This window comes from Myotis davidii, unplaced genomic scaffold (genome assembly GCF_000327345.1).
Source record: "Myotis davidii unplaced genomic scaffold, ASM32734v1 scaffold622, whole genome shotgun sequence".
NCBI classification, from domain to species: domain Eukaryota; kingdom Metazoa; phylum Chordata; class Mammalia; order Chiroptera; family Vespertilionidae; genus Myotis; species Myotis davidii.
Window position 1 is genome coordinate 360217 of NW_006293532.1, and position 14912 is coordinate 375128.

A 14912-nucleotide genomic window follows, 5' to 3' on the forward strand; every position below is an offset into this window, starting at 1 on the left:
CCTGCACACCCCCCACTGAGGATATGTCCAAAACCAAGCTACATGCCCTTGACCAGAATTGAACCTGGGACCCTTTAGTCCGCAGGCCGGCGCTCTAACCACTGAGCAAAACTGGTCAGGGTGGAAATTCTGTTTCTTTGTTACTAATGTTGTGGCCCCACCCCATAACAAAGAAACAGAATTTCACACACGCCTCCTTGCCTTTGCTAATGTTTTTCCTCTCCCTGCATTGTCTTCCCTGCCCCACCTCTCCTTACCTGCTGATTCCTCCTCATCCTCTAGGAACTCTCCAGGTATCTTACTCTCTAGGAAGCCTATCCCGGACCCTTTAGATTGGGTCCTAGGGCCCCAGAGGAGTTCAAGTTCAGGGCAAACCCTCTGGGTAGGTGGGCTCCCCCTTCCCTTCACTCCTGCATCAATAGCAGTGCAATCTGTAAAAAGGGAACAGGGAGAGATGCGGAGGAGATGCTCTCTCTGGGCTTCTGAGCTTAATCTCTGATCCAGAGATGGTTTGTAAAATTCTTGCTACTTGATTGTGTCATTTCATCCCTTCAGGTTGAGAGGATGGTTATTCCCATTTCACAGATCAGGAAACTGAGCTGAGAGAGGCCATTTGCCTTGCCCCAGGTGGCTCAACTAGCAGTTGCAGTCATTCAGTCACTCTGCAAACGCGGAGTGTCTCCACGTGCCGGGCACTCTGCTAGGGGCTGGGGATAGAGCTGTGGATGAAACAGACCCTGCCCTCATGGAGCTCAGGTTCTAGTAGGAAAAGAGACAGAAAACCAGATAAATGAGCTACGTGTTGGCATGTGGGTGGTGATAAAGCAGAGAAAGATAAGCAGAGAAGGAAGGTAAGAGGGGTCAGTGTAGGGTGGAGGTTGTGATCTGAGATTGGATGGCCTGGGTTGGCCTCTCTGAGAAGGTGACCTTTGAGCAAAGACCTGATCATTTTCATCGGCCTTTGCCAAAAGGAGCACTCTGGTCTGAGGGGGAGCACGCGGAAGGGGTCGTATTGCTAAGGGAGCAGTTCCAGTTCCTGGCCGCCCTCCCCAATTTAGGGCTGATTATGTTTGTGCTCCAGCATTGTGCAGGACCAGCTGTCTGGCACCGCCTCCTTCTCCCCAGCCTGCAGTTTCCTGTGCCACCAGACACTCAGTTGTCACAGCTGTGCCGACAGTCATCTTCCCACATCCCGGAAACCCTCAGAGAATGGGCCTCTGAGTGTGCCTGAGAGGGGGCAGCAGGGCCTGGGGGCACCAGGCGAGATGCCACAGTGGTGCCCCCCCCCCTGCCCGGGTGCCGCTCAGCCCAGAGAGGCCTCTGACCTTGGGGGAGGCGGCAGGGCTCTCCTAGTCTGATCGCCGGCTGTCTTTTAGACCCTGACACGGACGCAGCCACCATCCAGGAGGTCAGCGAGGCGGTGCTGGCCCTGTGGCTGCCCACAGACTCGGCCACGGTCCTGCGGAAGATGAATGAGATCCAGGCCATCGCAGCCAGGCTCCCCAACGTGGACCTGGTGCTGTCCCAGACCAAGCAGGACATTGCCCGGGCCCGCAGGCTCCAGGCCGAGGCCGAGCAGGCCAGGTAGGGCCCTGGGCCTGAACTCCTCCTCCCTGCCCAGCACTGGGCTGGCGTCCTGCTCCCCAAGTCTGTTGCTGGAAGTGAGAGAAGAAGCTCTCCGAGTCAGAGGGGTGCAGGGGGGCTGGGAGACAGGAGCGGGTGCTCACTGTGGTGGGGGATGGTGATGTGAGACTCAATGGAACTTTACTCAAGGTGACCCTTGCCTTCCACATGGGACACCGTGCCCACAGGGTGTCTCTGACATAAACTCCCATTCATCATGTCTGCTGGGTGGGGAGCCTGGCATGGAAAAGCTACTGAGTTAGTTCTCCCTTGTCTTGGCTGAGAAGAACATTCTCTTGGATTGGTGAGTAGGTGGAACCACTCGCCTCTTCATTCCTGCCCACCCATTCTCTCCCCTCTGCCCTGTCGGCCCCAGGAGCCGGGCACACGCAGTGGAGGGCCAGGTGGAGGACGTGGTGGGGAACCTGCGCCAGGGCAGCGTGGCGCTGCAGGAAGCACAGGACACGATGCAGGGCACCAGCCGCTCCCTTCAGCTCATCCAGGACAGGGTTGCCGAGGTGAGGTGTCACGACCTCCTTCCCTCAGTTTGGGAATGAGCAAACAGATTCAGGCACAAGGCATAGAAGATGCCAGAAAGTGACCTGGATGGGAACCGAGCCGGGGCCCCGAAGACGGAGGGTTGTAGCCTTGAACCTGGCCTTAGGCCTTGGAGCCAGGTGCAGAAAGGAGTGGGGTCGCTGAGCTGGAGAAGGGGGAGGCCGGGAGGCCCTGGACAGGCCGGGGATTGGGAGGGGGCGGTAGGGATGTTCTGGTTGGAGAAAGCTGTAGCTGCCTGGTGCGTTGGAGAGAGGAGGGGTCAAGACCACTGCCTGTGAGGCCCACCACCGAACCAGGTCTCCCTCTTTCCACAAAGGTCCAGCAGGTGCTGGGGCCAGCGGAAAGGCTGGTGACGAGCATGACGGAGCAGCTGGGTGGCTTCCAAGCACGGATGGAGGAGCTCCGCCTCCAGGCCAGGCAGCAGCGGGCACAGGCAGCTCAGGCTCAGCAGCTCGCGGAGGGCGCCAGCCAGCAGGCGCTGAGTGCCCAGGAGGTACCGAGAGGCCACAGTGGCCTGAGGAAGCACAGCGTTTGGGGGGCGGGGGCTCACGAGCAGGAGAGGGCCCTTTATAGGAGATACTTGTACACTTTGTAGGACGAGGGGCTCAAGAGCAAGTAGAATGACAGTTATTCTAGAATAACCAGAAGGGGCTTCAGGATTCACCCAAAACTGGCCAGACATCTGAATTCTACTTCTGGCTGCCTTGGTCATAGCTGACTCAGACATGTTGGACACGATCTAGTCCAATCCTTCTCCTGTTGCAGATAAAATGGTAATTTTGTCCAAAGCAAAGCTCATCTACAAAGCAGATGTCTTTTCTTTTTTTAATTCTTTATTGTTGAAAGTATTCCATATGTCCTCCCCCCCCCCCATTAACCTCCTCCAGCCCCCCACCTCCACCCCAGGCCTTCAGCACCCCTACTGTCTGTGTCCATCGGTTATGCATATATGTGTGGAGAGCAGCTACAGTGTTTGGACAGGTTCTTGAACCTATGGTCCAAACACGTGGCCACACGTGTCCCCACGTGCCTGAATGATGTGGGCTTGATAGAGTTCAGGTGCATGTAGTTGAGTAGGATTGAAACCCATGAGAATGTTGTAAACATCTTGATCACATCCTTACTTTGCCTCGTGGCATCTGCTATGAAATAAAGACACAGCTTGTAGTCCATGGTGCTGTCTCTCCATCCGGGAGCGCATCCCACCCAGATCCAGCTTCTTCTCTTGTCTGTCTTTTCTCAATCCTTCACCGCCCCCTCTCAGGTTCACCGAACCTGGCTGAGCTGGCGAGGCACATTAGGCACCCTGGGGCTGAGCATGCCATGGCCATGCCGGCTCACCACATATATGCATACAAAGTCTTTGGCTGATGACCTTCCACCCACCCACCCTCCCCTGCCTTCCCTCTGAGATTCAACAAGTGAAACACAGCTTTAAAAACTGTTCTAATGTCTTTGTCAAATTCTAATCCAGAACTTGTCCCTGTCATGGCTGCCCAGCCCGGACACACTCTTGACTTAGCCTAACCTGAGAGCTCCCTCTCTCTGGCCAGTATTAGACCAGAAAGAAGATCAAAGAGCTATTCTCAATGTTGTCAGTGTACCAGGGACGTTAGTACTTAGTCCTGGTACAATGGCCAAGCTGTCAAATACTGCTAAGGGACAATGATATGCCTGACACTTTGCTGGAGGTGAGTGGGAAATGACAGGGACTATAGATGAAGGGAGGGACATGCAGAAGAAGTTTAAGATCATTTATGGCCTAGATTTTTTTTTTAAAATAGGCAAAACCAATCCACTGGGGATATTAGGTGGTGCCGTATCCCTTGGTGTTGATTTGGGTGACATCACGTGCTCTAGCCAAAGGTCTTTTGGACTTCGGATGATGATGATGGTGACAGAGACTGTTCTACCTTTTTCAGGGATTTGAGAGAATAAAGAGAAAATATGCGGAGCTGAAGGAACGGTTGGGTCAGAGCCCTGCTCTGGGGGAGCAGGGCAACCGCATCCTGAAAGTCAAGACAGACGCAGAAGAGCTGTTTGGGGAAACCATGAAGATGATGGACAGGATGAGAGGTGAGGGCTGGTCCCACCCCGGGGCTTCTGAGGCTCAGTCTTGTTGGAGCTCTCGGTGCTAAGGGAGCAGGGCCATTCTCAAGTTCCTGAGCCTCCAGTAAGTATGGGCCACAACAGTGGGGCTGTGGGGAATGTAGAGATATTCACACGGTGTGGCCTGTTTTCAAGAAGCTTACAATACAGATGTAACCATTTTTCCTAGTATTCACGAGGTGCATGGCACTGAATTTAATAGCATAAGAGAGTCTATGACAGGATCCCAAATAATAAGAGGTCTGGGGATTCAGAGATTAAACAGTGTCAGAGAAATGTTCAGTAAGGGATGTTCAGAGAAGATAAGATTAGACATGGGCCTGAAAGATGTATACACATGGGAGAGGCTGTGAGGAAGGGAGGGATCTCAAGACAGGGTAGGCAGGAAGGATGAGGCATGTTCTGAAGATGGGGCAGGAGCACCCAGCAGGAGAGGAGGGCCGATGAGGCTCAGGGTGGGATGGAGAGAAGTAGCAGGGTCTGTGCACCTGGCCTCCATGCCAGGATGGAGGCAGACTCAGCCCTGGAGGCTGCAGGGGACCTTTCAAGGGTTTCAAATACAGCAGAGGCGTAATGAAAGGAGCTTCTGAAAGGGTTCTGAGTGTCTCAGAAAGGAGGACTGGGATTTCCAGAGACCAGGCTCTGTCTGTAAGATGTGATGGTGATGGGGTCGCTGCACTGGTGTGCCAGCGCACGCCTCAAACAGTTTCTCTGAATTTCAGAGAAACAGGCAAAAATCTGTCTGGCTAACCAGGTGGATTCTATGGAGAAGGTTGGGCTGTTGGGTCAATGTGATCAGTCAGATCTTAGGCTGAGGTGAGAGGAATTGATCTTGATGGAGGAGCCAGGGGTTGAGTCAGTGGGTGCGCGGTCTTGTCCATTGATGTTTCATAGGAAGATAAAGAATATGCTAATCAAATCTGTGTACAACAGGTAGGTAGTTAATACACTAGGTAAGAGAACCAGTATTTTAGGAAATCTCAGACATCTAAAAGGATGGGCTGAAACACTATGAAATTAAATAAGGAGAAAAGTTATCTTCCCCTCTGGTCTCATTTGGGCCTAAACTCACAAGTACAGTGCAGGTGAGGCCTGGTTTCTCAGTGGCTAATGTAGTGAAAACACTCTGTTAATCAGTAAGTGACAAGCAAGTGTGAGTTGTTACTCACCTGAAAATGACTTGAGTGTTGAATAGCTGTAACCTTGATATAAGTCAGCCATGCATGGTTACTGGCAAAGAGCGAGTACATATGAAACAGCCAAAGTAAATACTGGCTCAGGGATGATATTAAAAATATTTAGAAACTATGTAAGTGTGTCATGGACTTACCGGTCAGAAAAAGCTCAGGTTGTAGCCTTGGGACAGCCGTTTAGCTGCTTGCAGGAATTTACCTTTAATTACAAGATTATAGGATGAGCATGCATAGGGGCCCCAAGGAGGGGGACTGGGAATAGGACAGCAGCTGTTAAAATTTCAATATTTTACCAGCCCATAGGCCCACATGAGTGCTCCCCAGCTGAAGGTCGGCCCAGAAACGGCCTTGTCACACTCTGCTGATAGGATCTCACCTGGGGGTGCTGTGCAGTGGTGGCTGCTACACCTTCAGAAAGGACAGTGACAAACCAAACATCAGGGGGAGAATGACCAGGGTTCGGAGGTAGAGAAGGGCTCTATGATACATCAAATGAGGAATAGATGAAGGAATTAAGGAGGTTTAATCTAGAGAAGATGAGCTTCAGACATTTGAAGGACTGCAATGTGGGAGGCAGAGCAAATATATTCCTATACCCCCCAGGAGATAGACCTGGGACGAGGGGTATAAGCAAGAATTGGTCAGATTCTGGCTTAACAACTAGACTTTTTAAAAATTTTTATTGATTTTTATTGACTTCAGAGAGAGACAGACACATCAATGATGATCAGCTGCCTCCTGTACGCCCCCTACTGGGGATCGCGCCCACAATCTGGGCATGTGCCCTTGACCAGAATCAAATCCAGGACCTTTTAGTCTGCAGGCCAATGCTCTATCCACTGAGCCAAACCAGCTAGGGCGATTAGTCTTTTGTTAAACAACTAGAGGTGCCTAACGTTGGAGCCTAGGGAGGCAGTGCACTCCCTCCCTATTCCTGGAAAAGTCCAGCTGCCGCCGGGTCTCAGCTCTCATGAGTGTGGTAGAGGGTCTCCTGCCTAGGGTGACAGGAGAGACAGGCTGGACTAGGCCACTTTGGAGTCCTTCAGATCCTCCATCACAGTCTGGCGGTGGTGTGCAGAATGGACTGCGGGGAGAGGGCTAGATTTATCTGGAGTGGCATTCTGGGGAGAAATTCTGCTCACTCGGCCAGCCCTTCACCATGGGGCCCCGTTGAGGATCATTGGTGGGATGGCAGCTCTCTGGGTCCAATCGCAGCAGGTGCTAATCTTGGCACCAGTGGCCTCCCTCATTAGTCTGGGACAATGGAGGGAGCCTGGAGCAGAGGAGAAGGGTAGGGGCCATGGATCAGTGGGGCAGGGGCTTCCTGGGTCTGGCCTCTGCCATGTTTGTTTCTCCAACAGTGGGATAGGGTTGGAGGGGCATGGCGCTCCCCAGAGGTGATTCCTCCTGCAGGTGCTGCCTCTAGGCGGGTGGGAGGGGAAGGAAGGGTTGGGAGTCTTTGGGGGGTCTCCCCAGCCCCACCTCCTCCCCTTGCTGTTCCATCTGCCCTCAGTCATGGAGTCGGAGCTGCTGCAGGGGAGCCAGGCCATCATGCTTCGCTCCGCGGACCTGACGGGGCTGGAGAAGCACGTGGAGCAGATCCGCGACCACATCAATGAGCGGGTCCTCTACTACGCCACCTGCAAGTGATGCTCCAGCTGCCAGCCAGGCCCCATGCATCTGCCCTCTTTTTTTGTGGGGGGGGGCAGACTGGTTTGGAATGCTTTCCAGCTCCTTTTATGCAGCTGAAAGCACCGCCTGGACCACCCCTGGTGTGCAGCTCATGTTACTCTGGGCCACCGCTGAGGCTGAGCGGATGGACAGCCACATGTGAGGGACAGGAATGGCAGAGATGAGCCATACCCTTGTGGCCAGGGGCTCTCAAATGGAGAGAGCTAGGCTGGGAAGTGTCCTCGCTCTTCATTCTCCATTGAGGCTGAATCCTGGACCAACACAGAAACTTAACCCAAATGATGTACACGTGAAAAAGCCCAATAAAATTGTTGGAAAGGAACCTGGAGGTTCAAAGCAGGAAAATAGCCTGTCTCCCATAAAGTGATGCTTTATCACGTGTGTCTGCCTCCCCAGGCCTGGTGGTGTAGGAGGTGTCAGCTGCCCCACGCTGCTCCTCCAGCTTGCTCATCACCCAACCACAGGGGGACCCAGCCCCTTTGTGCCAGGGCCTGGCAGATTCCATCCTCTAGAGACCCAAGGAGCCGTTTCATCTTTAAACAGTGACCTGATTTCACGTTTATAGACGAAGAATAGAAATCCAGAGAAGGGAAGCAGGTGTCCAAATTCTCAGGGCTTCTAGAAGCAGCACTATGACCAGAACCTCTGTGTTTTGGGATCTCAAAGAGAAGTTGTAATGGACGTATCTGTGTGTGTGTGACGTGGATATGGAAATGGCCTGAGGGTTTGTGTGCTGCCATAGCCCAGGCACTGTGCTAGACATTTATCTATAGGAATATCTTGGTCATTATTAGGCATATTATTTATTGACACTGGGCTGGACACATGGTCTGCACTATTTTGTGATGTAGGTGGCACTGTTGTTCTCATCTGACAAATGAGGAAACCAAGGTGACACGGAGGGTTCCATCACTTCCCCAGGGTCATGGATGTGGCAGGGCTGGGCCTCAACTTCATGCTCTTCTCATACAGCCATTAGGAGCATGGAGGCTGCAGCTGGACCACCTGGGCTCCGAGGGGTCCTTGTAAGAAGTCAATGGGTCAGTATGTTAACTCCCATCGCCAAGTGCCTGGCACACCGTGTGCTCCCAGCCCATGTTTGCTAGGTCCTTCCTGGCCTCAATCTCTCCATGCACTTTCCTCTCCACACATGCTCACAAGTCCCTGAGCTGCTTGTGACTTTAGAAGAACACAAGGAGCCCAGCCAGCATGGCTCCGTGATTGAGGGTCCATCTATGGACCAGGAGGTCACAGTTTGATTCTCGGTCAGGGCACATGCCTGGGTTGCGGACTTCATCCCCAGTAGAGGGCATGCAGGCGGCAGTAGATCAATGATTTTCTCTCATCATTGATGTTTCTATCTCTCTCCCTCTCCCTTCCTCTCTGAAGTCAATAAAAATATGTTTAAAAAAAAAGAACCAAAGGAAGCCTCATAGAGAAAAATATGTCCATTTTATTGAGCACAACACTGAGCATGAAGCCGAAAGGGGGTCGGATGGCAAGAAAAGTGGGGAGTGATAAGGACGCCTGACTCTCAGGGAGAGAGAAGGGAGCAGAGGCAGAGTTAGACTTACTGGCTGCAATGAAAACAGTCAACTTCCAGTTTTTACTTAATTGGGTGTGTGTGCGGAGGGCATCTGGCCAGGATATTGCTCCTTACAGTACTTAGTCATGGTTTTCTTCCTGTATCATCTTGGAGGGTGTGGCATTGCCTTTGGACTGGGGTGGGGAGGGAGGTGGCTCAGAAGTGGGCTGGGGTAGGTGGGGGTCTCGGCACAGTGAGGAGCCAATCCTGGAGTTAGAAATCCCCTGGAGAGCGCACAGGCAGACCGCCCAGCTGCCCGTCATTCATGCGGATGGGATGGGCAGGCGACTACACTGGTGAGCCCATCCTGGCCACAGGGATGGAGGCCTGAGAGGCAGGAGCGAGTGAGTGCTGAGTGGGGAGTCTGGGTAGATGCTCCTTATGGCTTTGCTCTGAGGGTGACACAGCCTGGCCAGCCTGGTAAGCTTTTCAAGACAACAACACAGACCTGGGCAAGAGCTACCTACGCACACTGCACAGAGCCACGGCACGTGCGGAGCGGGGCACAGAACAGCAGGCCAGGGCGGCCTGGAAGCCGGCGGGTGCTGTTCCTCCTGCCCACAGCTTCAGAGGCCTTGTCGCCCCAAGGCTCATGCCTGGGCCTGCGGTGAGGGGCTGCCCCAGGCGGAAGCAGTTGGCTGCTGCTGACCAGAAATTGCTCTTGCCACACCTTGGCCCGCTTGCTCCCCGCCTCCTGCTGCGGAGTAGACCCAGGTTCGGAGGGCAGAGAAGAGTTGGCCATCTCTCCTGCAGAGGAAAGGGTGCAGGGTGGAGTGGGGGTGCCCTGCTGGCACCCCTCAGACCCCATTATTCAGACTCTGGGATGGGGCTTTCCTCCTGGGATAGAAGCTCCCCCACCAGGCTCCCCGCCCAGCCCTCCTGCCTCTAGTCCCCTCACCTGAAAGCTGCAGTGACTCAGGGATCACATAATGTGACAGACTCCAGTCTGCCCAGCCCGGCAGTGGGAGCTGCCGCTGGCTTTGACGGGTACCAGGACCTCGGACTTGAAGTTCCTGGAGAGGAAGTGGGGCAGTAGGCTATGATGTCATTGATGCGGGAAGAAGAGCCCAGATAGTTTTCAGTGCCTGTGGCATCCACTCAGCCCTTCCTTAGGCCAAGCATTTCAAACTCTCGGCCCGCATGCCTCCTTTATTTGGCCTGTGTTAGCCTTTGAGTTTGACATGCTTGCTCTCGGCGGTTCAGAAAGTATAAGCACTTGCAGAAAAGACAAATGACAAGCAAGTCCCCTTCCTCCCCCCAAAACACCGAGGCCCTAGAAACTCAAGGAATGTAATGCTCATTCATCACATACACCCAGGTTTCTGCAGGCATTTATAATTCCTGTTGCTTCACCAGACTTTTATAGTGCCTCTGTGAGGCAGGCTGAGCAGGTAAATATAATTCAATGAACCCATTTTACAGATGAGCAAAATAGAGGCTGAAACATTGATTTGTTAATGGCCACACAGCTAGTGGGTGGGAAGGACAGCATTTCCCTTGACCCCTGATCCAGAGCTCTTCCCACCCTACGGAGCTGCCTTGAGTGGGAGAGATTCTTTCGTCAATTTATTTTAGCTCGTTGCCTGAGTTCTTTCAGACCCAGGCCGAGTAGGGCAAGATCTTTGTCTTTGGGTGAAAATACATACTTTTTGCCTGGCTGGTGTGGCTCAGTGGTTGAGCATTGACCCAGGAACCAAGAGGTCACCGATTCGATACCCTGCAAGGGCACATGTCCAGTTTGCAGGCTCAATCCCCAGTAGGGGGCATGCAGGAGGCAGCCGATCAATGATGTTTCTCCCTCATCGATGTTTCCATCTCTCTATTCCTCTCCCTTCCTCTCTAAGCACCAATAAAACCATATTTAAAGAAAAATAAAACACGTACTTTTTGTTGGCCTTTTTGAAGAGTGAGGGCTCAGAGCAGTAGGAAGACTTCCCTTTGCTCCCGACACTCAAGCAGCTGGCGCAGCAGCCACAGGGCCCCACCGCCAGGGGCCCGTGCTGCATGGGCACCAGGCTGCTGCTGATGCGGAGGGAGCCGTTGATCAGGCAGTTGAGGGACCTGCCACCAGGAGCTGTGGGCCGGAGGCTATGCTGGCAGGGCAGCCGGGTCAGGGCCGGGAGGGCCACGCTCTGGTCCAGGGCGGGGGCTTCAATAATGGTGATCTCAGGGGAGCTGGGTCTCGAAGCTTCTGAGGCTTTCGTGGCGGGAGGCCTGTTCTCCATCTCGGGGCGGACGCCGGGACTGTGCAGGTTCATGTGCAGCTTCCTCATGTGGTGCACCACGGTGGCTGCGTTGAAGGCTTGCTAAGGAGACAAGACCGGCCTTGGCCATCTCCAGTCTCGGAGGGCCGCAGGGCTCACTTTCCCTCTGCCCTGTGGCCTCTTGAAACCAAAATGCCCACTTCTCAGTACAGAGAGGGTCCAGGGAGTGCCAGTATCTGCTGGGAACCCTCAAGGAAAGCCCTCCACTGGCCCTGCCCCAGCCCAGCCTCCAGGGGCCCAGAGCAGCCTGCGGCCTCCCGGGAGGACCACTTACCCTCCACTTGCTCTTGGCAAAGTTCTTCTGGATCTGAAGGCTGACTGAGGGGTAGATGTCCCGGTGGAGGGCTGTGTTCCCGTTAATCCTGTGGATGCAGAGGGGACACGTGGATAGTGGACGCCTAAGGGAACTCAGCCAGGAGACTGTGCATGTAGGCCCAGGTTAAACCAAGAGGAGCCCAAGGAGAGGGTGGCCCACAGCAGGGAAGGCTGGAATCTGAGCTCCTCTGTCCCCTGGGAAAGTCTGCAGGGGTCTGTGCTTTGGCAAAACTAAACTTGCTTTAGGTGGAGTAGGATCAGCAAACTCCGGTGTGTAGGTCAAATCTACCTATTGCCGCTTTTGTAAAAAAAAGTCTTACCGGGACATGAACATGCCCCTTCATTCAGGGATGGGCCATGGCTGCTTCGGTGCTATTAAGGCAGATTGACGAGCTGCCAGAGCAAAGCCTAAACTATTCGCTATCTGGCTTTTTATATAAAAAGTTTACTGACCCCTGGGTCAGAGGCACTTGGGTTGTCACCATCCCTTAGCTCAAAAATTTGCTCAGAACCCACCTCCTGCTGGAAACCTTCCCCAGTGAGGCCACCCAATATAGGCGGCCCTTTTCCTGTCCCCTCAGCCTCTATTCATGCATCCTCAGTGTTCCTCAGACACTTGCCATGTGCACAGACCTTGCTGGGTACTAAGCGACCCAGCGAAGGAACAGACGTGGTCCTGATCCCTGGGGCTCACTTCACGCCAGGGACCGAGGAACCATGGCTTCACGGAAGGGCTGAGACCACTCTGGATCCTGAAGGGTGCTACATGCAAGGCCAGAGGCAGCACCTTCCAGGTGGGGAAAATGGTCCAGTGGTCAGCAAACTGCGGCTCGCGAGCCACATGTGGCTCTTTGGCCCCTTGAGTGTGGCTCTTCCACAAAATACCACGTGCAGGCGTGCATGTACAGTGCCATTGAAACTTCATGCACTTCGTGGCCCATGCGCAGAATTCGGTATTTTGTGGAAGAGCCACACTCAAGGGGCCAAAGAGCCGCATGTGGCTTGTGAGACGCAGTTTGCCAACCACTGGTATAACCCAAGGTGTAATTTGGAAAGAGCTTGCTATATGGGGCTGGGGAAGGCAGGGGCAGAAGTATAGCTCATAGGCCTTTCTGGAACAGAGAAGGTGTGTTGGGAATCCCAGGAAGTAAACTTGGAGGCCAGGCCAGATTAGGGAAAACCTGGAAAGACAAAGGATTCTGGGATTGCTGTGGTAGGAAACAGGGAGCTGTTGTAAGTTCTTGAGCAGGGGTGTAGCAAGAAGAAAAGGAGGTGTTCCAAGACGTTATTGACCTCCTTCATGAACTGTGATCGTTCTCAGATCACCTCATTTGGAACAGGTTTTGACCGCAGAGTAGAGCTAAATGATGCTCTGAGGGATAGAGCATGCCTGTTGGGTAACTAGGGCTGAGTGTTGCCCTCCAGTGCTGACACAGAGCCTAGCTGCTGCCCTCAGCACTTGACTAGATGGCCCAGCCGCCACCCTGGGGTCTGAGCCCACTTAATGAAATGCTGTGTGCGTCTCTGGCTGGACCTGATGAACACGCCTATGCTCCCCGGATGCCACAACAGTGGACAGCTCAGGGCAAGCAGACTGCAGGGGCACACTCCATGTGGACCAGTCAGCATGGAACCTGGGGAGCCACGGGTTGGAGATGGAACCCGCCCCAGTCCTCACTCACCAGGGGTGCCTCAGGGCCTTCTCACAGGTGTACCGCTCACTCGGGTCTTTCTCCAGCAAGTGGCAAATGAAGTCCTTGGCTAAGAGGAGCAATCAAAGACACAGGGGCTAAGGAGCAGGTTTCACGACTGATGGAAATTCACTTCCGGCTGGTGGGTGGCAGTGAATGCATCTTTTAGCTAATCTTCCCAAGAGGCAATTTTAAGAGTCTTAAAAAGAGATTCAAAAAAAAATTCCAAGCCACCTAACAACAACCCACCAGAAAGCACCAAAGAGACGCTCTCCTCAGCCTCACCCACGTAGCAGTGCACGTCCGCCTCTCGTCACGAGGCCCCAGCGTGTGTATTTACACCATTCAGGGGCCAGCACCCACACGTGGGCACGCATGTGAGCGCTGGCTTTTCCCAGCTCTGATCTCTACGTAATGGGTCCAACAACATGCAATGATAAGCCTTTCACACACAGGGATGCGGCACGGTCTTGGTCTCGTGTGTAAAAGGCAAAACTTGGCCTTGGTTTTGCCAGTCCTGCTGGAAGACTCTCCTGGCTGTGCCTCCTGCCCCCTCACATGGACTACCCCCCTGCTGTTCCCAGGCCGACGGTGGTTCTGTCTCCGGGGAAAGCGAAAGCATGAACCTTAGATGCGCAGAATATATTTGGCTTTTGAACCAGATAAAGATTTCTCCACCCTCCCTGGCAGCCTGTTTTCCGAAAGATTCCCCAGAGACTTTCAAGAGCACGCTGTCATCCTTTGTTAAGTTCTTTTCTCTCGGAAGCCTCTGCCTTGGGCCTGTTATCTTGCCATTCACACCCACCGGCCTTACCTGACTCAGAAATGTCATCCCAGAATGGAGACTCAAACTCATAGTAGCCTTCTTTGATCTTCTCAAAAAGCTTAGACTCAGTTTCTTCGTAGAAAGGGGGATAGCCACACAACCTGCAGTGGAACAGGAGGGCCACGCTGCTGCCTCTCCCCACGGGCCAGCCTCCCACCGGCCACACAGGCAGGCAACAAGGGTCCCCCAGCAGCGTGACCAGGACGGGGGTCTGCCTCTGACTCAGGCACAGTGCAGGTCCCATCAAGTGTTTTTGCAGCAGCCAAAGCTTGGAACAGGCAGCCCTGGAAGGCCCCTTTGGACATTCTTCCCCCAAACCCTTGCCACCTCTCTCTGTACCTCCCCTGACTTCCAGATGATATAAAATATCTTCCTTGTTTTTCCTCCATTTTTTAAAAATCCTCACCCGAGGACATTTTTGCATTGATTCTTAGAGAGAGGAAGAGACAGGGGAAGACAGAGAGAAACATTGATGTGAGAGAAACACATCCATCGGTTGCCTCTTGCATGAGCCATGGCCAAGGCCCAGGCCTGGGAAGAGCCTGTATCCAAGGTATGTGCCCTTGACTGGAATTGAACCCAGGACCCTTCGGTGCACAGGCCGACGTTCTATCCACTGAGCCAAACCGGCTAGGGCGATATAAAATCTCTTTAAGAAGGATGGTAGAATGTCCATCCTTGAGTGTAAGCTTCATGAGGGATTTTAAAGGCTGTTTTGTTCTTTATTATTTAGTACCTAAACCAGTGATTGGTACAGGGCAGGCAGACAGTGAATATTTGTTGAGTAAATGAATGAATGAGAGTCATTATTCAACATAAGCTAAGGAAATAGAGAACTGAATCCACATTAAGTGGTAAATAACTAACAAACAGTAGGTTATTTTTCTAAGAGCAAAGTTCACTACAAGTGAGGAGGGCTGGAGCGGGAGGGGTGGCGAACAGGTTTGGAAAGGAGAGCCTGGGAATGTGTGGGGAGGGGCAATGACCAGGTTCATCCAGGCCATCGCTTGGTTTTGGGCTGACATCACCAGGAGGAAAATCTTAGATGTGAACATT

The 14912-nt window shown here is 53.2% G+C and overlaps 2 protein-coding genes across 6 annotated transcripts in view; one reads left to right on the forward strand and one right to left on the reverse strand.

The window, feature by feature from the left end:
* LAMB3 (laminin subunit beta 3) overlaps window positions 1-7520 on the forward strand; it is a 66855-nt gene extending 59335 nt beyond the window's left edge. For all 3 annotated transcript variants that reach the window (XM_006767177.2, XM_015566162.1, XM_006767176.2), the window contains exons 19-23: window positions 1377-1584; window positions 2000-2141; window positions 2498-2674; window positions 4104-4257; window positions 6997-7520. In XM_006767177.2, the coding sequence (XP_006767240.1) occupies window positions 1377-1584; window positions 2000-2141; window positions 2498-2674; window positions 4104-4257; window positions 6997-7133 (818 nt within the window). In that variant the 3' untranslated portion in view covers window positions 7134-7520. The remainder of the gene's footprint in view (window positions 1-1376; window positions 1585-1999; window positions 2142-2497; window positions 2675-4103; window positions 4258-6996) is intronic.
* Window positions 7521-8608: 1088 nt separating this feature from the next.
* The window catches only part of CAMK1G (calcium/calmodulin dependent protein kinase IG), a 28233-nt gene continuing 21929 nt past the window's right edge, over window positions 8609-14912 (reverse strand). For all 3 annotated transcript variants that reach the window (XM_006767180.2, XM_006767179.2, XM_006767178.2), the window contains exons 8-13: window positions 13845-13957; window positions 13022-13100; window positions 11299-11386; window positions 10645-11066; window positions 9659-9773; window positions 8609-9507 (exon numbers count right to left, since the gene is read on the reverse strand). In XM_006767180.2, the coding sequence (XP_006767243.1) occupies window positions 9683-9773; window positions 10645-11066; window positions 11299-11386; window positions 13022-13100; window positions 13845-13957 (793 nt within the window). In that variant the 3' untranslated portion in view covers window positions 8609-9507; window positions 9659-9682. The remainder of the gene's footprint in view (window positions 9508-9658; window positions 9774-10644; window positions 11067-11298; window positions 11387-13021; window positions 13101-13844; window positions 13958-14912) is intronic.